The sequence below is a fragment of the Nerophis ophidion genome, linkage group LG03, assembly GCF_033978795.1.
Source record: "Nerophis ophidion isolate RoL-2023_Sa linkage group LG03, RoL_Noph_v1.0, whole genome shotgun sequence".
NCBI classification, from domain to species: domain Eukaryota; kingdom Metazoa; phylum Chordata; class Actinopteri; order Syngnathiformes; family Syngnathidae; genus Nerophis; species Nerophis ophidion.
The window spans coordinates 30,804,320-30,821,498 of NC_084613.1; the positions used below are offsets into that span (position 1 = coordinate 30,804,320).

The 17,179-nt window shown below is 40.6% G+C and overlaps 2 protein-coding genes across 4 annotated transcripts in view; one reads left to right on the top strand and one right to left on the bottom strand.

The window, feature by feature from the left end:
* Positions 1-49: 49 nt before the first annotated feature.
* Positions 50-10,850, bottom strand: pdp2 (putative pyruvate dehydrogenase phosphatase isoenzyme 2). 2 transcript variants are annotated; one of them, XM_061894833.1, is made up of 9 exons: positions 10,709-10,850; positions 10,275-10,394; positions 10,020-10,205; positions 4,546-4,665; positions 4,210-4,475; positions 3,922-4,027; positions 1,390-1,626; positions 1,023-1,322; positions 50-747 (listed from the first exon to the last, which is right to left on the bottom strand). In XM_061894833.1, exons 2-9 carry the CDS (start codon positions 10,344-10,346, stop codon positions 472-474), a joined length of 1,563 nt encoding a protein of 520 aa, XP_061750817.1. In that variant the 5' UTR covers positions 10,347-10,394; positions 10,709-10,850; the 3' UTR covers positions 50-471. The 2 variants fall into 2 exon arrangements, with proteins under 2 accessions (XP_061750817.1, XP_061750818.1); XM_061894834.1 differs by lacking the exon at positions 10,709-10,850 and adding an exon at positions 10,493-10,683.
* The window catches only part of terb1 (telomere repeat binding bouquet formation protein 1), a 36,162-nt gene continuing 29,506 nt past the window's right edge, over positions 10,524-17,179 (top strand). For both annotated transcript variants that reach the window (XM_061894831.1, XM_061894832.1), the window contains exons 1-3: positions 10,524-12,652; positions 12,737-12,847; positions 14,855-14,986. In XM_061894831.1, the coding sequence (XP_061750815.1) occupies positions 12,616-12,652; positions 12,737-12,847; positions 14,855-14,986 (280 nt within the window). In that variant the 5' untranslated portion in view covers positions 10,524-12,615. The remainder of the gene's footprint in view (positions 12,653-12,736; positions 12,848-14,854; positions 14,987-17,179) is intronic.

A 17,179-nucleotide genomic window follows, 5' to 3' on the forward strand; every position in this document is an offset into this window, starting at 1 on the left:
CCTGCAAGCTAATGCAAATAGAATTTACACAACATTAAACAAAGCAAGAGCAGATTGACCCACTTTATTGGGAAAAATTGTGCTTTTATTCAACAGAAACCAACTCAATACGTGTCATCTATATATTAAATATGTTCTAATCTTCCATTCATTTAGTTCTTGTTAAAAATATGTACTGAAACATAAAAATGAGTACGTCAAACATTAAATTCAGAAACAGGTAAAAGGGGCAAAAAAGTGCCCCACATGAATGGTTAACACCACATATTGAACAGGAGATAAGACAAGAACAGAATGTGTGCGTTATTCTGGGGCTGCTACGGCCCTGGGGAAAAGTGCTAAAACTAGACAAAGCAATGTGCTTTTTCATTTGACCTGACACATCTGACTGTAAAGGAGCAGACTTCTACAAAACACACGCCAGTAAACGGAGACATTTATACTTTTAAAAAATGTAAGCAGTAGATGTTGCTAACTGCGATGAGATCCGGTCAGATCGCCGTTCAGATACACCACGGTGGCCGTGATATCGTCCCGGTACATGCGGGCCAGGTCCTCTGGCAAAGCCAGCATGGAAGCCAACCTCTCTTGGCACAGCTCACCGTACTCACCTGTGCCCAAAGCGTGTCTGATAAGGTGCGTGGCGGCGTTGTCGTCCGCGGCGGGCGAGGCGCGGGCCTGACGTTTGAGCAGGAGTTCGTGCATCTGACCTAGTTTGAGCCGCCGCTCCGACTTGGAGACCGGAGCCTGGGAGGAAAAAACGGCAGAACTTGTTGGATTTGAATGGACAAACATTATTCTCGATAAAGATATGTTGTTATTTTTAAGCAACGACTACTATTCTGCCGCCAACCGGCTGTGGTGAAGTTCAAACATTTTTTTTTTAAGTTGTACATTTTACAACCAAAACTAGTGGATTAGAGTCAGGGTCCCAATGCTATTCCTAGCGACCTGTTCATCTCCTGCTGGCATGCTGGTGGGATTAATATTTTTTATCATTTGATGAGACGCTGGAAACTCACCTGCAGATGAATGCCGCTTAGGTGCTCACCAACGAGTCTCACCGCGTCCTCGTTTGTCAGTTCATCCCAGAGGCCGTCCGTCCCGAGGATAAGGAAGCGGTCTTGTGGTCTCACTTTGTGACAGGTGACCTCCGGTGCTGCATCGAGATAAGGCGGTGTCCCGTAGTTGGGCAGAGTGTAGTTGTATAAATTGAGAGAGTCCAGGTCCACTCCTGATTCCAGGCTTTCTAGGATGTTCTTTTGCAACTGGGGGCTCCACTTGAACCTTACGTCACCAAACGCACGCGAGGGCATCAACACCTAAAGACACAAAACAATGTTGACATACAGTATACACACTGGACGTGCTGCTGGGGCGTCCTCTCACCCCAAGAAGTCTCTCATCTGTAACCACTGTGTTCCTCTCCGAGGATGGATGTTGGGACATAATCCGCTCCACTTCAGCGCGGTTTTGACAATTGTGGTCCTGAGAAAGTGGCACGGCGCTCCACGAGCCATCAGCCTCCTGAACCCCTAACACAGCCCTGGAGTCCCCGGCGTTGGCCACGTGGATCCCATCAGGGCCCACGTGAGCCACACAGGCTGTGGAGCCGGCAAACGCAACCTGGAGACAAAAATGGCACATTTGAAAAAGCATTTTTATAATCTTCATTAGGGACAGTTATGTAGAAAATAAACTTAAATATACTTTAGAGGAGGGATGTTACATCACGGTGTAGTGCTGCCGATTCCGATCATCCATGAGTAAGCTTGACCAATACGGATAACATGTATTTACAGTATATTTTTAAAATGTATTTGTAATAAGTGCTATTGTCAGTGTAACAATTCCAACATAATATTTATAGTATTTTTCTGTATTTTCTTTTAACACATACAATTGATTTACAAAACAAGGTCAATACTATGCAATAACTCAACAAAAGCAAAAACTACTATTTTAAATCGCTTGGGTTTTACCCTCAAAGTCTTCCAATGTACAGGGAAAACTTAAACATTACCAAAACCAACAAAAACATTGGAGAAAATTTACCTACTCATTCCATTATCGATCATATATTGATACTACCCTTGGTATCAACACCAGCCATCCATGGATAATCTGCCCACCTTTTACGTGTCACGTACTTCTGGCTGTAAAAATTACACACCAACCCCCCTAAAGACTCTTACAAATCTACTTGTTAATTTCCTTACTTTCTGCCACACTTCTTAAAGTTTACTCAGCACTAACTAGCGCTGGAGGTGTAACATGTTAAGATACGTTAACATACTAATAAATGCAGTGTGTGTGCTGTAATAAAGGTAACACAGCAGCTCCACACTGTGTATGGAGGAGATACACAATTAGCTGCTAGCCACTTGTGGCTAAAAATAAATACGATGTCAGCCGGAGGGAATCAACGTGTGGGATCGGCATCAAAAGGCTTAAAACAGCATATGCCAATCACGGAGTAGCCCCATTGGTCACGGTTTACCGGAAACCTGAAACGTGACAAATTGGGTCGGTGCACATCTACTTCTGTTCCCCGAAAGCAGTAGAGTGCTGAATATATTTTGTGGCAATTACAATGGCAGAGGGGTTAGTGCGTCTGCCTCACAATACGAAGTTCCTGCAGTCCTGGGTTCAAATCCAGGCTCGGGATCTTTCTGTGTGGAGTTTGCATGTTCTCCCCGTGAATGCGTGGGTTCCCTCCGGGTACTCCGGCTTCCTCCCACTTCCAAAGACATGCACCTGGGGATAGGTTGATTGGCAACACTAAATTGGCCCTAGTGTGTGAATGTGAGTGTGAATGTTGTCCGTCTATCTGTGTTGGCCCTGTGATGAGGTGGCGACTTGTCCAGGGTGTACCCTGCCTTCCGCCCGATTGTAGCTGAGATAGGCGCCAGCGCCCCCCGCGACCCCGAAAGGGAATAAGCGGTAGAAAATGGATGGATGGATACAATTTTTGCAGTCAGATAATATTTTAGAGTAGTTACTGGACAGGAGTGTAGATTTACTTTCCACTGATAAAAAAAAATAAACAAGCACAGAATTGTCTCAAATTCTGACAAGTGGCAACACAAGTAAGTAGTACAAGGCAGTAAAGTATGGTAAGGGTAGCGTAAAGGTCTGTGGCTACGCGAGTGCTGTCGGCACTGGAGAGCTGTGGTTCATTGAGAGGAAATCTGTGGCCCCGAAAATGAACACACCAAGATGATGACAATAGCAGCTATTAAGATAATAATGGCTGTACTTTTCAGTACATTTCAGTAAATATAAACTGCTATACAAGCTGACTACACACATGATTTATTTAGTATTGTCCATAGAGAAAGCGCAATAAAACAGTTGCCAAAATGTGTACCGTATTTTTCGGACTATAAGTCGCAGTTTTTTTCATAGTTTTGGGGATGCGACTTATACTCAGGAGCGACTTATGTGTGAAATTATTAACACGTTACCGTAAAATATCAAATAATATTATTTAACTCATTCACGTAAGAGACTAGACGTATAAGATTTCATGGGATTTATCGATTAGGAGTGACACATTGTTTGGTAAACATATAGCATGTTCTATATGTTATAGTTATTTGAATGATTCTTACCATAATATGTTACGTTAACATACCAGGCACGTTCTTAGTTGGTTATTTATGCGTCATATAACGTACACTTATTCAGCCTGTTTTTCACTATTCTTTATTTATTTAAATTGCCTTTCAAATGTCTATTCTTGGTGTTGGGTTTTATCAAATAAATTTCCCCCAAAAATGCGACTTATACTCCAGTGCGACTTATATATGTTTTTTTTTTTTTCCTTCATTATGCATTTTTGGCAGGTACGACTTATACTCCGGAGCGACGGTACTTAAATTTGGGATACATTTAAAAAAAAAAAAATGTTTATGATACCTGGATGGCCGTGCTTCTCATCAGGTCACAGGATTGAGGAACTTGAGCTTCTAAAGAGATGTCTGCATCAAGACGTTTGAAAGCATAATGCATGGCGTCTGAAGGGCTGGGCAGAGATAAAAGAGACTTCAATAAGGACACCTTGGCAATTTAGTAGAGCTACGGTATATCAAAAAAATAACTAAAATGGCTACCAGTGTTGTAGAGTTAGTTTCCACTATAGCTCCACCTGCTGGATCTAGTGGGTGACTGCTACATAAACGTCTCAGCTTTCAGGAGACCACATACCACATGCCTTCCCCGTGTTCATGGCTGTCCAGCAACTCCTGCCAGAAGACTCTGAGCTGATCCATGTAGTTGAAATCTGCATGGTGCTTATACCACTGCAATATGGATGGTAGGGGCCTGCCATGCTCCATGCACACCTCCAGCTCCTCCAGGCTCCTTTTTGGCATCATTGCGATGGTGATGTAATATAGCAAGCGTTCGCTGATTGCCTGCGCGCACGCCCAGCCGCCGTGGCCGTCAAACACGCCAAAGAGCATGCCCTTTGCCTAAAAAAAAAAGACGCATTTCAAGTGAGCGGATGACAGGAAAATGAGAATTGGCATAGATGGAACATACCTGCAAACAGGTGGCTGCGCTGCGTCTATCCTCATTGGGGGTGTTGGCGGCTAACTGGTTGCTCTCAAATTTTCTCACCAGCCTGACGCCACTTCCATCAAAGTCTGGTATGCTCACACTCTGAGTAGAAGCCAAACACTGTATTAGCGACAAATCAACTATATACTAGGGTTGTACTGTATACCGCTACTAATAATGTACCATGCAACTAATTAAGTAAAAAGGGTATCATACTGTATTTGAAAAATATCGGAAGTTTTTTTCGTGGTGACATTGGTGGTAACATGCGCTGAGGCGCTTTATGTGAGTCAACACACACACACACACACACACACACACACACACACACACACACACACACACACACACACACACACACACACACACACACACACACACACACACACACACACACACACACAATTACAAGCAGAAACAATGTTGAGACAGAATACAAAAAAAGCACATATTTTGGCTTCAAAACTAACAATAAATGTGAAGCAGTGCACTGCAGAGTCCTTGGTAGCGTCTACTGTGCCTCCAGTGTTTTAGCTACTTTTAATTCACAAATCTTCGCTGCCATGGCGACAAATAACGAGGAATTGCTAATGTCAAAATTGTTCATTAATTGCAACAACAAACAGGTTTATGGCAGGGGTGTCAAATTAATTTTAGATCGGGGGCCACGTGGAGAAAAATCTACTCCCAAGTGGGTCAGACTGGTAAAATCACGGCACGATAACTTAAAAATAAAGACAACTTCTGATCTTTGTTTAAAAATAGAACAAGCACATTCTGAAAATGTACAAATCATGATTTTGTATTTTTGTTGCACTTACATGTTGTGGTTAATAGTATTCTGTCGTTATTAACATTTTCAGAATAAATTATGTGATAATGTTCATCGGTCAACTCATTTGTGTTCATTTTCATATTTATCACGATAAATTATAGGATGATATTTATGTGGTCTGATCATTTTCCTCAACTGATGTACTAACAATTTTATGTACATATTTATTATCATCTACAAAGATACAAATAATTGCTATTGCGACATACAGTTGACACATTTAAAACAGCTGTTTCTTTCATTCAAAAATTTCAGGTTAATGTTTATACTTAGCAAACTCATCCCGCTGGCCGGATAAAACCTGTTCGCTTGCCTGATTCGGCCCTCGGTCCGTACGTTTGACACCCCGGGTTTAAATGCATCATAATATTTTATGGTAAAACAAATCCAATAATGCCATTTTTTGTGGTGCCCTTTATTTTAAAAAGTATCAAAGAAGCAAAATACAGTGAAGAGGTTCATTTGGATTACTGATAATAAATGTATACAAACAAGGTTTGTCTATAAAAGGTCTGTCTATCGGTGTTGGCCCTGCGATGAGGTGGCGACTTGTCCAGGGTGTACCCTGCCTACCGCCCGAATGCAGCTGAGATAGTCTCCAGCACCCCCGCGACCTCAAAAGGGACAAGCGGTAGAAAATAGATGGATGTCTATAAAAGCCTGAATAGCACAATTGTTTGTACCTGACATGTAGCTGAAACTTGTCAGGTACACACCATTTTACTATCCAGGTTTTTATAAACAATCCTTGTTCATGTATCTAAATACATTTTGATACGAGTACCAATATTTTGATATCGGGACAACACAACAATACACTATTATGGTTATAAAGCATTGACTATTTTAGTTATATTCTACAGCAGGGATGACCAAAGTACGGCCCATGGGCCGCATCAGGCTGGTTTCATCCAGCCCGTGGGATGAGTTTGGTAAGTATAAAACTGAGCCGAAATTTTTGAATAAAAGAAATTGCTGCTTTAAATGTGTCTACTAGATGTCGCAATTGCAAATATTTGTATCTTTGTAGATTATGCTACATATGTAAAAAAAATTTAAAAAATAAACCACGTTAGTGCACCAGCCAAGGAAAATGAGCTACCTACATACTGTATTTTACGGACTATTAAGTCACAGTTTTTTCATAGAGTGGCCGACTTATGTGTGAAATTATTAACACATTACCGTAAAATATTAAATAATATTATTTAGCTCATTCACGTAAGAGACTAGACGTATAAGATTTCATCGGATTTAGCAATTAGGAGTGACAGATTGTTTGGTAAACTTATAGCATTTTCTATATGTTATAGTTATTTGAATGACTCTTACCATAATATGTTACGTTAACATACCAGGCACCTTCTCAGTTGCTTATTTATGCGTCATATAACGTACACTTATTCAGCCTGTTGTTCACTACTCTTTATTTATTTCAAATCTCAATGGGAGTGGAGCCCCATGCAAGATATCACCTTGTGGGGTCTCAATGATGCTAAGAAAGGTGAGGAATCAACCCAGGACTACACGGCAGGACTTGGTCAATGACCTGAAAAGAGCTGGGACCACTGTTTCCATGGTCACTGTTGGTAATACACTAAGACATCATGGTTTGAAATCATGCATGGCACGGAAGGTACCCCTGCTTAAACCAGCACATGTTAAGGCCCGTCTTAACTTTGCAAATGACCATTTTTTTCAGGACAGATGAGACCAAAATTGACCTTTTTGGTCATAATTCCACTATGCGTGTTTGGAGGAAGAAGAATGATGCGTACCATCCCAAGAACACCATTCCTACTGTGAAGCATGGGGGTGGTAGCATCATGCTTTAGGGTTGTTTTTCTGCTCATAGGACAGGACGACTGTACTGTGTTAAGGAGAGGATGACTGCAGCCATGTATTGTGAGATTTTGGCCAAAAACCTCCTTCCCTTAGTCAGATCATTGAAGATGAGTCATGGCTGGATCTTCCAACATGACAATGACCCAAAGCACACAGCTAGGAAAATCAAGAAGTTGCCTTGTAAGAACCATATCAAGGTTCTGGAGTGGCCTAGCCCGTCTCCAGACCTAAATCCAATGGAAAATCTTTGGAGGGAGCTGAAAGTCTGTTACTCAGCGACAGCCCAGAAACCTGACTGATCTGTGTGGGGGAGTGGGCCAAAATCCCTCCTGCAGTCTGTGCAAACCTTGTGAAGAACTACAGAAAAGGTTTGACCTCTGTAATTGTAAACAAAGGCTACTCTACCAAATATTATTTTTGGTGTTCAAATACTTATTTTCTTCACTGTATATATAGAGAGAGATAGATGTACGGAGTATAAATATAAATAATCCGTTCATGAATGAGTATATCCATTCGGCCACTGTGTTCAATGGAGAAGTCTGATCCACAAAATTTGCAGGCAGCATACCCCTTCCCCTTCGAGCTGTCCTGGATGAACTGAAATAATTTTTTTCCCAATCATTTTGGAACTTGCAAGCCTACTTCTTCTTACTCCTTGTTGCCATGTCTCTTCTTAGTTCTTTTGCTTCATTTCTGTTATGTTTTTGGACATTAAACGACAGAAGTGTGGCGATTCTGTTGGCAGCGCTGCAGCATCTCGTTGACAAATGCACTTCCTTATAAACACAGGTTGGCGCGCAGGTGTCAGTGCGACACAGTTCGCGTATCGGTCACGTGACCAAAACAGCTCATGATCGGTCACGTGACTTTCTAAAGGTGCGGTCAAGAATCCTGAACACTTCCGTTATGCTGAGGAGACTAAAGTGGCGTGGGAGGAAGGAAGACTGTCAGATTTCAGCGACAAAGGGTTTCGCTCTACGAGCTCGACACATGCGCCAATGCATCGGTGTTGCCGGACCCATCTCTACCGAGTGGAAATCGGGAGAAATCCGGGAGAATGGTTGCCCCGGGAGTTTTTTCGGGAGGGGCACTGAAATTCAGGAGTCTCCCGGGAAAATCGGGAAGGTTGGCAAGTATAGTTGTGATCAAAATTATTCAACCCCCACAGAATTTTGGTGTTTTAGCAAGCTGGACATTTATTCTGTATTTTGTTTATAGTCATATCAAATAAAGATGCATTAAATTGACAAATGCAACTTGAATTACAACAGTATATTTTGTAACATACCAAACAGTGTCATTTCTCTTAACTCATTGACAAAATTATTCAACCCCTTGAAGATCATAACCCTTAAGAACATAATTTGAATAAGGTATTTTCAATCAGATGGTGAAAACACCTGTAGATGTGAATAGAACCATAACGAGCAACAATTAAACTGATTGAAAAAGACTGTGACGCTCAGCTTCTTGTAGATGGTCAATGGTGTATTTGCAACATGGTGAAGTCCAGGGAGTAGTCAAAGAAGTCAAGAGAGAAGGTAATTTCTCTTCATAAGAAAGGATATGGATATAAGAAAATAGCAAAGACACTACACATTCCAAGAGACACAGTTGGGAGCATAATTCACAAGTTTAAAGCTAAAGGCACAGTGGAAACACTACCTGAGCGTGGTAGAACGAGGATGCTGTGTGCAACTGCTGTCCGGTATTTGAAGCGTACAGTGGTGAAAAACCCCCGGGTAACAGCTGAGGAACTACAACAGGACATTGCAGAGGGGGGAACGCAGGTTTCGTCCCAGACAATAAGGTGCGCACTACGAGATGAAGGCCTCCATGCCAGAACTCCCAGGCGCACCCCACTTTTGACTACCAGGCACAAGAAAAATAGACTCCAGTATGCCAAAAATCATCTGGACAAACCCCTAAGGTTTTGGGAAACTGTTCTATGGAGTGATGAGACAAAAGTGGAACTCTTTGGGCCTATGAATCAACATTATGTCTGGAGGAGAAAAAATGAAGCTTACAAAGAGAAGAACACCTTTCCTACTGTTAAGCATGGTGGGGGTCAATCATGCTCTGGGGCTGTTTCTCTGCCTCAGTTACCGGGAATCTCCAGCACGTTCGAGGAATTATGAATTCTATTTCCTACCAGGATATATTAGCTGCAAATGTCATGAAGTCAGTGACAAAGCTGAGGCTTGGGAGACGTTGGACCTTCCAACAGGACAACGATCCCAAGCTTACCTCCAAATCAACATCAGAGTGGTTGCAGAAGAAGGGCTGGAAGACTCTGGAGTGGCCTTCACAGTCGCCAGACCTAAATCCTATAGAAAACCTGTGGTGGGACTTGAAGAAGGCAGTTGCAGCACGCAAGCCCAAGAATATGAATGAACTGGAGGCCTTTCCCCAAGAGGAATGGGCTAAAATACCTGTAGATCGTTGCAAGAAGCTTGTGTCCGGTTATGTATCACGTTTGAAGGATGTAATTACTGCCAAAGGGTGTTCTACTAAGTACTAAGGATGCATGTAACCAGGGGGTTGAATCATTTTGTCAAAGAGATATTAGGAAAAATGTCCTTTTTTGGTATTTTGTAAAATACAGTGTTACAATTTAAGTTGCATTTGTCTATTTGACACATCTTTATTTTATATGACTATAAACAAAATACAGAATAAATGTCCAACTTGCTAAAACACCAACATTGTGTGGGGGTTGAATAATGTTGATCACACGTTTTGTTGATAATGCGTGCATAGACAGTGGACTTACCTGCTCCTGTGATCGCAGAATAATGTTGATCTGAACCCTGCTGAGTTGGAAGTGAAAATGCTGGCGTGTGGAGAGGTGGCGTGCAGGTTGGCATCCCCTCCTGTCACATATACACAACTTGTGCTCTCCAACCCGGGAGGAAGAGTGACACCACCGGCCATACAGGAATTCTTCAAAGGGGAAACCCTTAAAAAAACAGAAACTACGACTTACTTAACTATGACACTTGAAAGAGGTCAAAAATGGACCAAAAACCTGTGTCGGATTGGGGAATTCGGTGCCTCTTGACGCTCGTAGAAGGGTGCTGGCGTACACACGCCTCCACATTTTAGGTCACTTCAAACTATTTGGGGAGAAATGTATCTACTTGGAGACCTGTGCACAGAGAATCAAAACAATGACAGGAATTAGGTTACCATCATGGCGTGTATTCAATCATCCCATCCATCCATTTCCTAACACTTGTCCCTTACATTGCGTAAATAGACGAAAGGTTAAATGACGTTTAAAGTTGACAGAACGTTCACTCTGTAGCCTTAGCATGCTAGCTGGCTAGCTTCGATGTGAGCGTGAAATGTGTTTCTTCAAAACACGACAGGGGTGAAACAACACGACACGCCGCAATATTGGCACTTGCGTCGTGTGTACGGAAATAAAAAGACAACTATTAGATAAGTCTTTGATGTTACCTTAGAAGAGTATTGAATGGACTCAAGTCAGAGAGGGACGCGTGTCGGCGACATCATCGGTGACGTATGCAATCAGGTGGGAGCGTCGTTGCATTTTCCGCCAGTGACCTGCTGAAATAGACGATCTTTGTTTGGAATGATGGTGTAAAATTATAACAAGGCTATTGTTCTTCGGGTTGAATGTACTCAATAAGTGAATAGAAACGTTTGAAATATTTAGAGTTGCATTGTCAGTACAAACAAAATCACGCAAACAACTAAATAAACCATGTATTTACTAGCGCAGTGGCGTTGATTGATTGATTGAAACGTTTATTAGTAGATTGCACAGTACAGTACATATTCCGTACAATTGACCACTAAATGGTAACACCCCAACTTGTTTAAGTCGGGGTCCACGTTGATCAAGTCATGCTGTCAAATTAAAAGCATAAAATGTATTTTGTTCCCCTTAATTACGTCTACAACGTGCCCTACTTCATTTTCTGTCAGTGACGTGCTGAAATAGACGATCTTTGTTGGAGTTTTGTGTAAAATTATAACAAGTATTGTTCTTCAGGTTTGAATATACTTAATAAGTGGATAGAAAGGTTTGAAATATTAAGAGTTGCATTGTCAAATACAAACAAAATCAAGCAAACAGCAAAGAAAACCATTTGCATTTATTTACAAGCGCAATGACTGTCACATTAAAAGCACACCTTTTTTTTGTCCGTGGTGCAACGACACGACGTTGATCAATTCATGCTGTCAAATTAAAAGCACAAAATGTATTTTTTTTCCCCCTTCTGGCCGTGGTGCTACCACACCAGACTCCAGTATAAGATTCTTAATTACGTCTACAACGTGCCCGACTTCATTTTCTGCCAGTGACGTGCTGAAATAGACGATCTTTGTTGGAGTTTTGCGTAAAATTATAACAAGTATTGTTCTTCGCAGTTTGAATATACTTAATAAGTGGATACAAAAGTTTGAAATATTAAGAGTTGCATTGTCAGATACAAACGAAATCAAGCAAACAGCAAAGTAAACCATTTGCATTTATTTATTAGCGCAATGGCTGTCAAATTAAACGCACACCTGTTTTTTTCGTCCGTGGTGCGACGACACGAGACTCCCGTATAATATTCTTAATTACGTCTACAAAAGGGACAAGCGGTAAGAAATGGATGGATGGATGGACGTGACCTTCTAATTCGTTTTTTTTTGCCAGTGACGTGTTGAAATAGACGATCTTTGTTGGAGTTTTGTGTAAAATTATAACAAGGCTATTGTTCTTCCGGTTTGAATATATTTAATAAGTGGATAGAAAAGTTTGAAAAATTAAGAGTTGCATTGTCAATACAGATGAAATCAAGCAAACAAGAATATGAAGCATTTACATGTATTATTTACCAGAGCGATATTGTCAAATTAAAAGCACGCCATTTATTTTTATTTTCTTCTGGGAGTGGTGCTTCCACACTAGACTCCAGTATAAGACTCTTAATTACGTCTACAACGTGGCCTTCTGGAATACTAAAACATAGAGACTGTCAAATTTAACATTTAGGGAGAGTGGTTTGAAGTAAACATTTAGGAAATTTGTGGGTCACATAGTCACCAATTTATATTGTATAGTCCTCGAGTTTACCTAGCTATGCTAAGCTATTGACGTTAGCCTTGTCATTTGTCTTACTTTTGATATTACAGTAATATTGAAGTGTTCATATACCTCAAATTCTTTCTTTTATTGTAAGTAGCAAATTGTGGGTCGCAAACATATCGAAATGGGGGTTTATTATACCCTTGGTAAATCAGCTAATCTAGTTTTGCTATGGTAGCTTTTTTTCTCCACATTGCTTAATTGACTCGCATCGACTCTTGGCAAAAACAACAAAACTTGTCAGTTCAAACTACCGGAAGAAATGAGCGATTTAATGATTTTCACCAACAACCGTAGTGGTGAGTAACAATTCATACAGTAAGTTGCTGTATTATGTCTTGTAATGAGGGTCTGCCTTCTTGATTTCACACTTTTAATTTAAGCTACAAAAACAGATCTCACTTTGCTTCTGGAGTGTGTCAAGTTCCAGATGAACTGTCCTGCTCTGCAGAAGCAAGCCCTCGTCACCATTAATTCCATATGTGAGAAGAGAGGTAAGAATAAAGCATCATGTAGGTAGGTATGTGTGTAAAAGTTTAAAACATATCAGGCAGGTCTTGTAAAGACGTGCAGTGATATAAGTATAATTTCTCTGTCAAGAATATTAGGAAATGTATGGACTTTTAAAACCAGTGAAAATGCACAAATTTATGGTCAACATTTTCCGATGCAAAGTCAGTGGAGCTCAATATTTTATGTGAGATAATTTTGTTAAAAATGTTTGAACTTTCTAAAAATGTACCCCATTTTAAAAGGGTGCTGTCATTGGAAAGCTTGCTCAATAAAGAAACAGAAAAAAAAGATTTCACAGTTACCGTGTAATTTTAAATAATTACATTTAGGGCTGGGCGATGGGGCCTTTTTTTGATATCTCGATATTTTTAGGCCATATCGCGATACACAATACATACCTCGATATTTTGCCTTAGGCTTGAATTAACACTTGATACATATATTCATACCAGTATGATGGTTCTACGTGTCTACATTAAAACATTCTTGTTCATACTGCATTAATATATACTAATTTCAAACTTTCATGCAGAGAAGGAAATCACAACTTAGTCAATTGACCAAAACTATATTTATTAAACAGTTCATAAGCAGTGGCACATACATTCATGTCATTTCCAAAATTGAAAGTGCAAGATTGTCAGAGACATTTTAAAACAAGCTATTAGTGCACTTTTGTGCATGATGTCACTAAGATGACATATCAAAACAACACTAAATTAAAGTGCACTTTTTGTACAGAACGCCACTACAATAGTTTAAAACAAAGTGCACGGTTGGTGTACGATGTCACACAAGATTTTTTAATAAGTGTCAAATAAAAAATGAGCTGCATAATAAGAAATCAAATAGTGTATGTCCTTTGCAATGTGGTAGTTTACTGCTGACATTATCTCCTTTTGTTGTTGACTGTTTTTTTCATACGGTGTTGATCTGGAATTGTTTGCCTCTGCATTTTGATGGTGTGGGCGTGTATGGAGATGTTGACATGCGGAGTTATCACTCTTCATTCTCTAGCAGGTGACTTTTCAAATGATGCTACATATTAGCTGTAATGCTACTTTTGATAACAACGCTTGTGCCCCACACTTGACAAATTAAAGTTGTCTACTCGACATATTCCCGCTTGAAGCCGAACCACCGCCAGACGATGGACTGCCTGCTGTTTTTCTTGGGAATGAATTCTTCCTTCATTTGTTACCAGATTCGCACCTTCTTTTATATATTATTACAACTCGCACGGCTTCGCTAGCATCACAGCTAACGTTACCCATGCCGTTATCTCTCTGCTCTGCGAGGGCGTAGACGTGAGTGACGTATGACGTGACAGTATGTGACATGTGTAGGAAGGTGCGCTTACTGTCTGTGAGAAGGAGACACAAAAAGGCTTGGGAAGAACCTGTAGTGTAATGGCTGCAGCTTAAAGCAACTGCGTGAGACCGTATACTCGAATATCAAGATATAGTCATTTCTATATCGTGTATATCGATATATCGCCCAGCCCTAATTACATTTACGAAATGAGCTTTTGTAATGAGTAAACATGGCCCGTCATACACTTGTTAGTAACAAAACAAATCAATTTAAAGAGTTTGGCAAACTCACAGATAAATGTATAACTTATGTTTTCATTTGTACTCCAATGAACAATTTAACCACCAGCAATTTTCTACAGGGGAGTTTTGTGGAGTGTAAAGTTGCCAAATTTTGTTGCAGCTATGTGGCGCGAGTACTTATGAAAATATAAATATTCTGGACAAACTAGGATGTGTTCTAGGTCATCATCATTAGTGTATAGTGGTGATGAAAGCAACACAAACGCAGTTGAACTCTGGAAGCAGTAGTCTGGAACATACTCACGATAGCGCAACCGAGTATGAAATGCTCTGAGTGACCACTGCGCAGATGCACACATACCTACTTATTGGTCCTCAATCATCTTTTTCGATCAATCATTGCTTTTCATTTAATACTTTGTCTGATTTCAGAGGACAATGTGGACCTGCTGAGAGAAATTGGAGGGGTTGCATTTTTGTACAACCTCTCTAAATCTGGTGTTGTTCATCCAGATGTAAAGGTGACGACGCTGTTTGCACTGGGTACGCTAGCAGAGGCTAATGGTGCGTACTCCATGCTTCAACCTCAAAGGGGATTTGCTATTTTCTTTTTAGTTTTGCCTATCATTCACAATCCTATGTAAGGCAAAAAAACAAGTTTTTCTTTTTTTATGCATTCAAACTCGTAAAATACGGCCAGGACGAGTTGGCTAACAATGCAGCTAATGAGAGTAATCGATTGTGTCCATAAAACCCTCCAAAAAAACATCCAAAAACCGCCAAAAATACTCCAATTGCATGTCATGACCTTAATGGTAACCAAGTATTAGCGATTTCTTAAAAAATTATAAAAGCTAACGCAGACAAACTATTTTTAACAGTTAAATGATAAATGGGTTGTACTTGTATAGCGCTTTTCTACCTTCAAGGTACTCAAAGCGCTTTGACACTACTTCCACATTTACCCATTCACACACACATTCACACACTGATGGAGGGAGCTGCCATGCAAGGCGCTAACCAGCACCCATCAGGAGCAAGGGTGAAGTGTCTTGCTCAGGACACAACGGACGTGACGAGGTTGTTACTAGGTGGGGATTGAACCAGGGACTCTCGGGTTGCGCACGGCCACTCTACCACTGCGCCACAGTTTAACCCTTTGTGAGGATTATAATTGATTCTTCACTTTAACAGGAATATATGAACATCCCATCAGCTGGCATCCCAGTGAGAGCAGACATAGTACATTAAGGGATTGTTTTATTATGCTCCAATTTTTTTTGTCTTCTTTAGCACTTAGCAACAGTGCTACTTGATGCTTATTGTTGAAGGGAAAAGTGAATGTTGTGATAAATCTGTGCAATTCATATGGCATTGTATGCTTAAAATGAGCACAATACGTTAATATTACATGTTATTATGAATGTGCCTGTTACTACATGACATACTTACAGTCGTGGTCAAAAGTTTACATACACTTGTAAAGAACATAATGTCATGGCTGTCTTGAGTTTCCAATAATTTCTACAATTCTTATTTTTTGTGATAGAGTGATTGGAGCACATACTTGTTTGTCACAAAAAAAACATTCATGAAGTTTGGTTCTTTTATGAATTTATTATGGGTCTACTGAAAATGTGATCAAGTCTGCTGGGTCAAAAGTATACATACAGCAATGTTGATATTTGGTTGTATGTCCCTTGGCGAGTTTCGCTGCAATAAGGAGCTTTTGGTAGCCATCCACACGCTTCTGGCAAGCTTCTGGTTGAATTTTTGACCACTCCTCTTGACAAAATTGGTGCAGTTCAGCTAAATTTGTTGGTTTTCTGACATGGACTTGTTTCTTCAGCATTGTCCACATACTCTCAATGAGGTCTAAATCAGGACTTTGGGAAGGCCATTCTAAAACCTTAATTCTAGCCTGATTTAGCCATTCCTTTACCAGTTTTGACATGTGTTTGGGGTCATTGTCCTGTTGGAACACCCAACTGCGCCCAAGACCCAACCTCAGGCCTGATCATTTTAGGTTGTCCTAAAGAATTTGGAGGTAACCCTCCTTTTTCATTGTCCCATTTACTCTCTGTAAAGCACCAGTTCTATTGGCAGCAAAACAAGCCCAGAGCATAATACTACCACCACCATGCTTGACGGTGGGGTGATCCTGGGATTACAGACCTCACCTTTTCTCTTCCAAACATATTGCTGGGTATTGTGGCCAAACAGCTCAATTTTTGTTTCAACTGACCACATTACTTTCCCCCAAAAGGTCTTATCTTTGTCCAGCCTCAAGGTGTCGCTTTTGGAGCAAGGGTTTCCTTCTTGCATGGTAGCCTCTTAGTCCATGGGGATGCAAAACACGGTTGACTGTGGACACTGACACCTGTGTTCCAGCAGCCTATCAATTCATTTGACTCTTGATCATCCTGACCAATTTTTTCACAGCAGCAGGTGATAGCTTGCGTTTTCTTTCTGATTGTGGCAGTGTCAAAACTGTGCCATGGACTTTATACTTACAAACAATTGTCTGCACAGTTGCTTTTGGGACCTTAAGCTGCTTTTAAATGGCTCCAAGTGTCTTTCCTGACTTGTTCAAGTCAATGATTAGTTTTTTTCAGATCTGTGCTGAGTTCCTTTGACTTTCTCATTTTCGCGTTTGTAACCAAGTCTAATGACTGCATCACATGAGCCCTATTTAAATGGGCAAAGTGAAGTCAACAGGTGTCGTCAATCATAATCACTCGCATGAAGTTAAGAGGC

Excerpts from the sequence above, each read along its gene's own strand:
- pdp2 (XM_061894833.1), bottom strand. The coding sequence starts at position 10,346 with ATGTGGAGGCGTGTGTACGCCAGCACCCTTCTACGAGCGTCAAGAGGC. Across the intron at positions 4,666-10,019 it reads TTCTGCGATCACAGGAGCAG|AGTGTGAGCATACCAGACTT; the intron begins GTAAGTCCACTG and ends GCTTCTACTCAG. Across the intron at positions 1,323-1,389 it reads CAGATGAGAGACTTCTTGGG|GTGTTGATGCCCTCGCGTGC; the intron begins GTGAGAGGACGC and ends TTGTGTCTTTAG.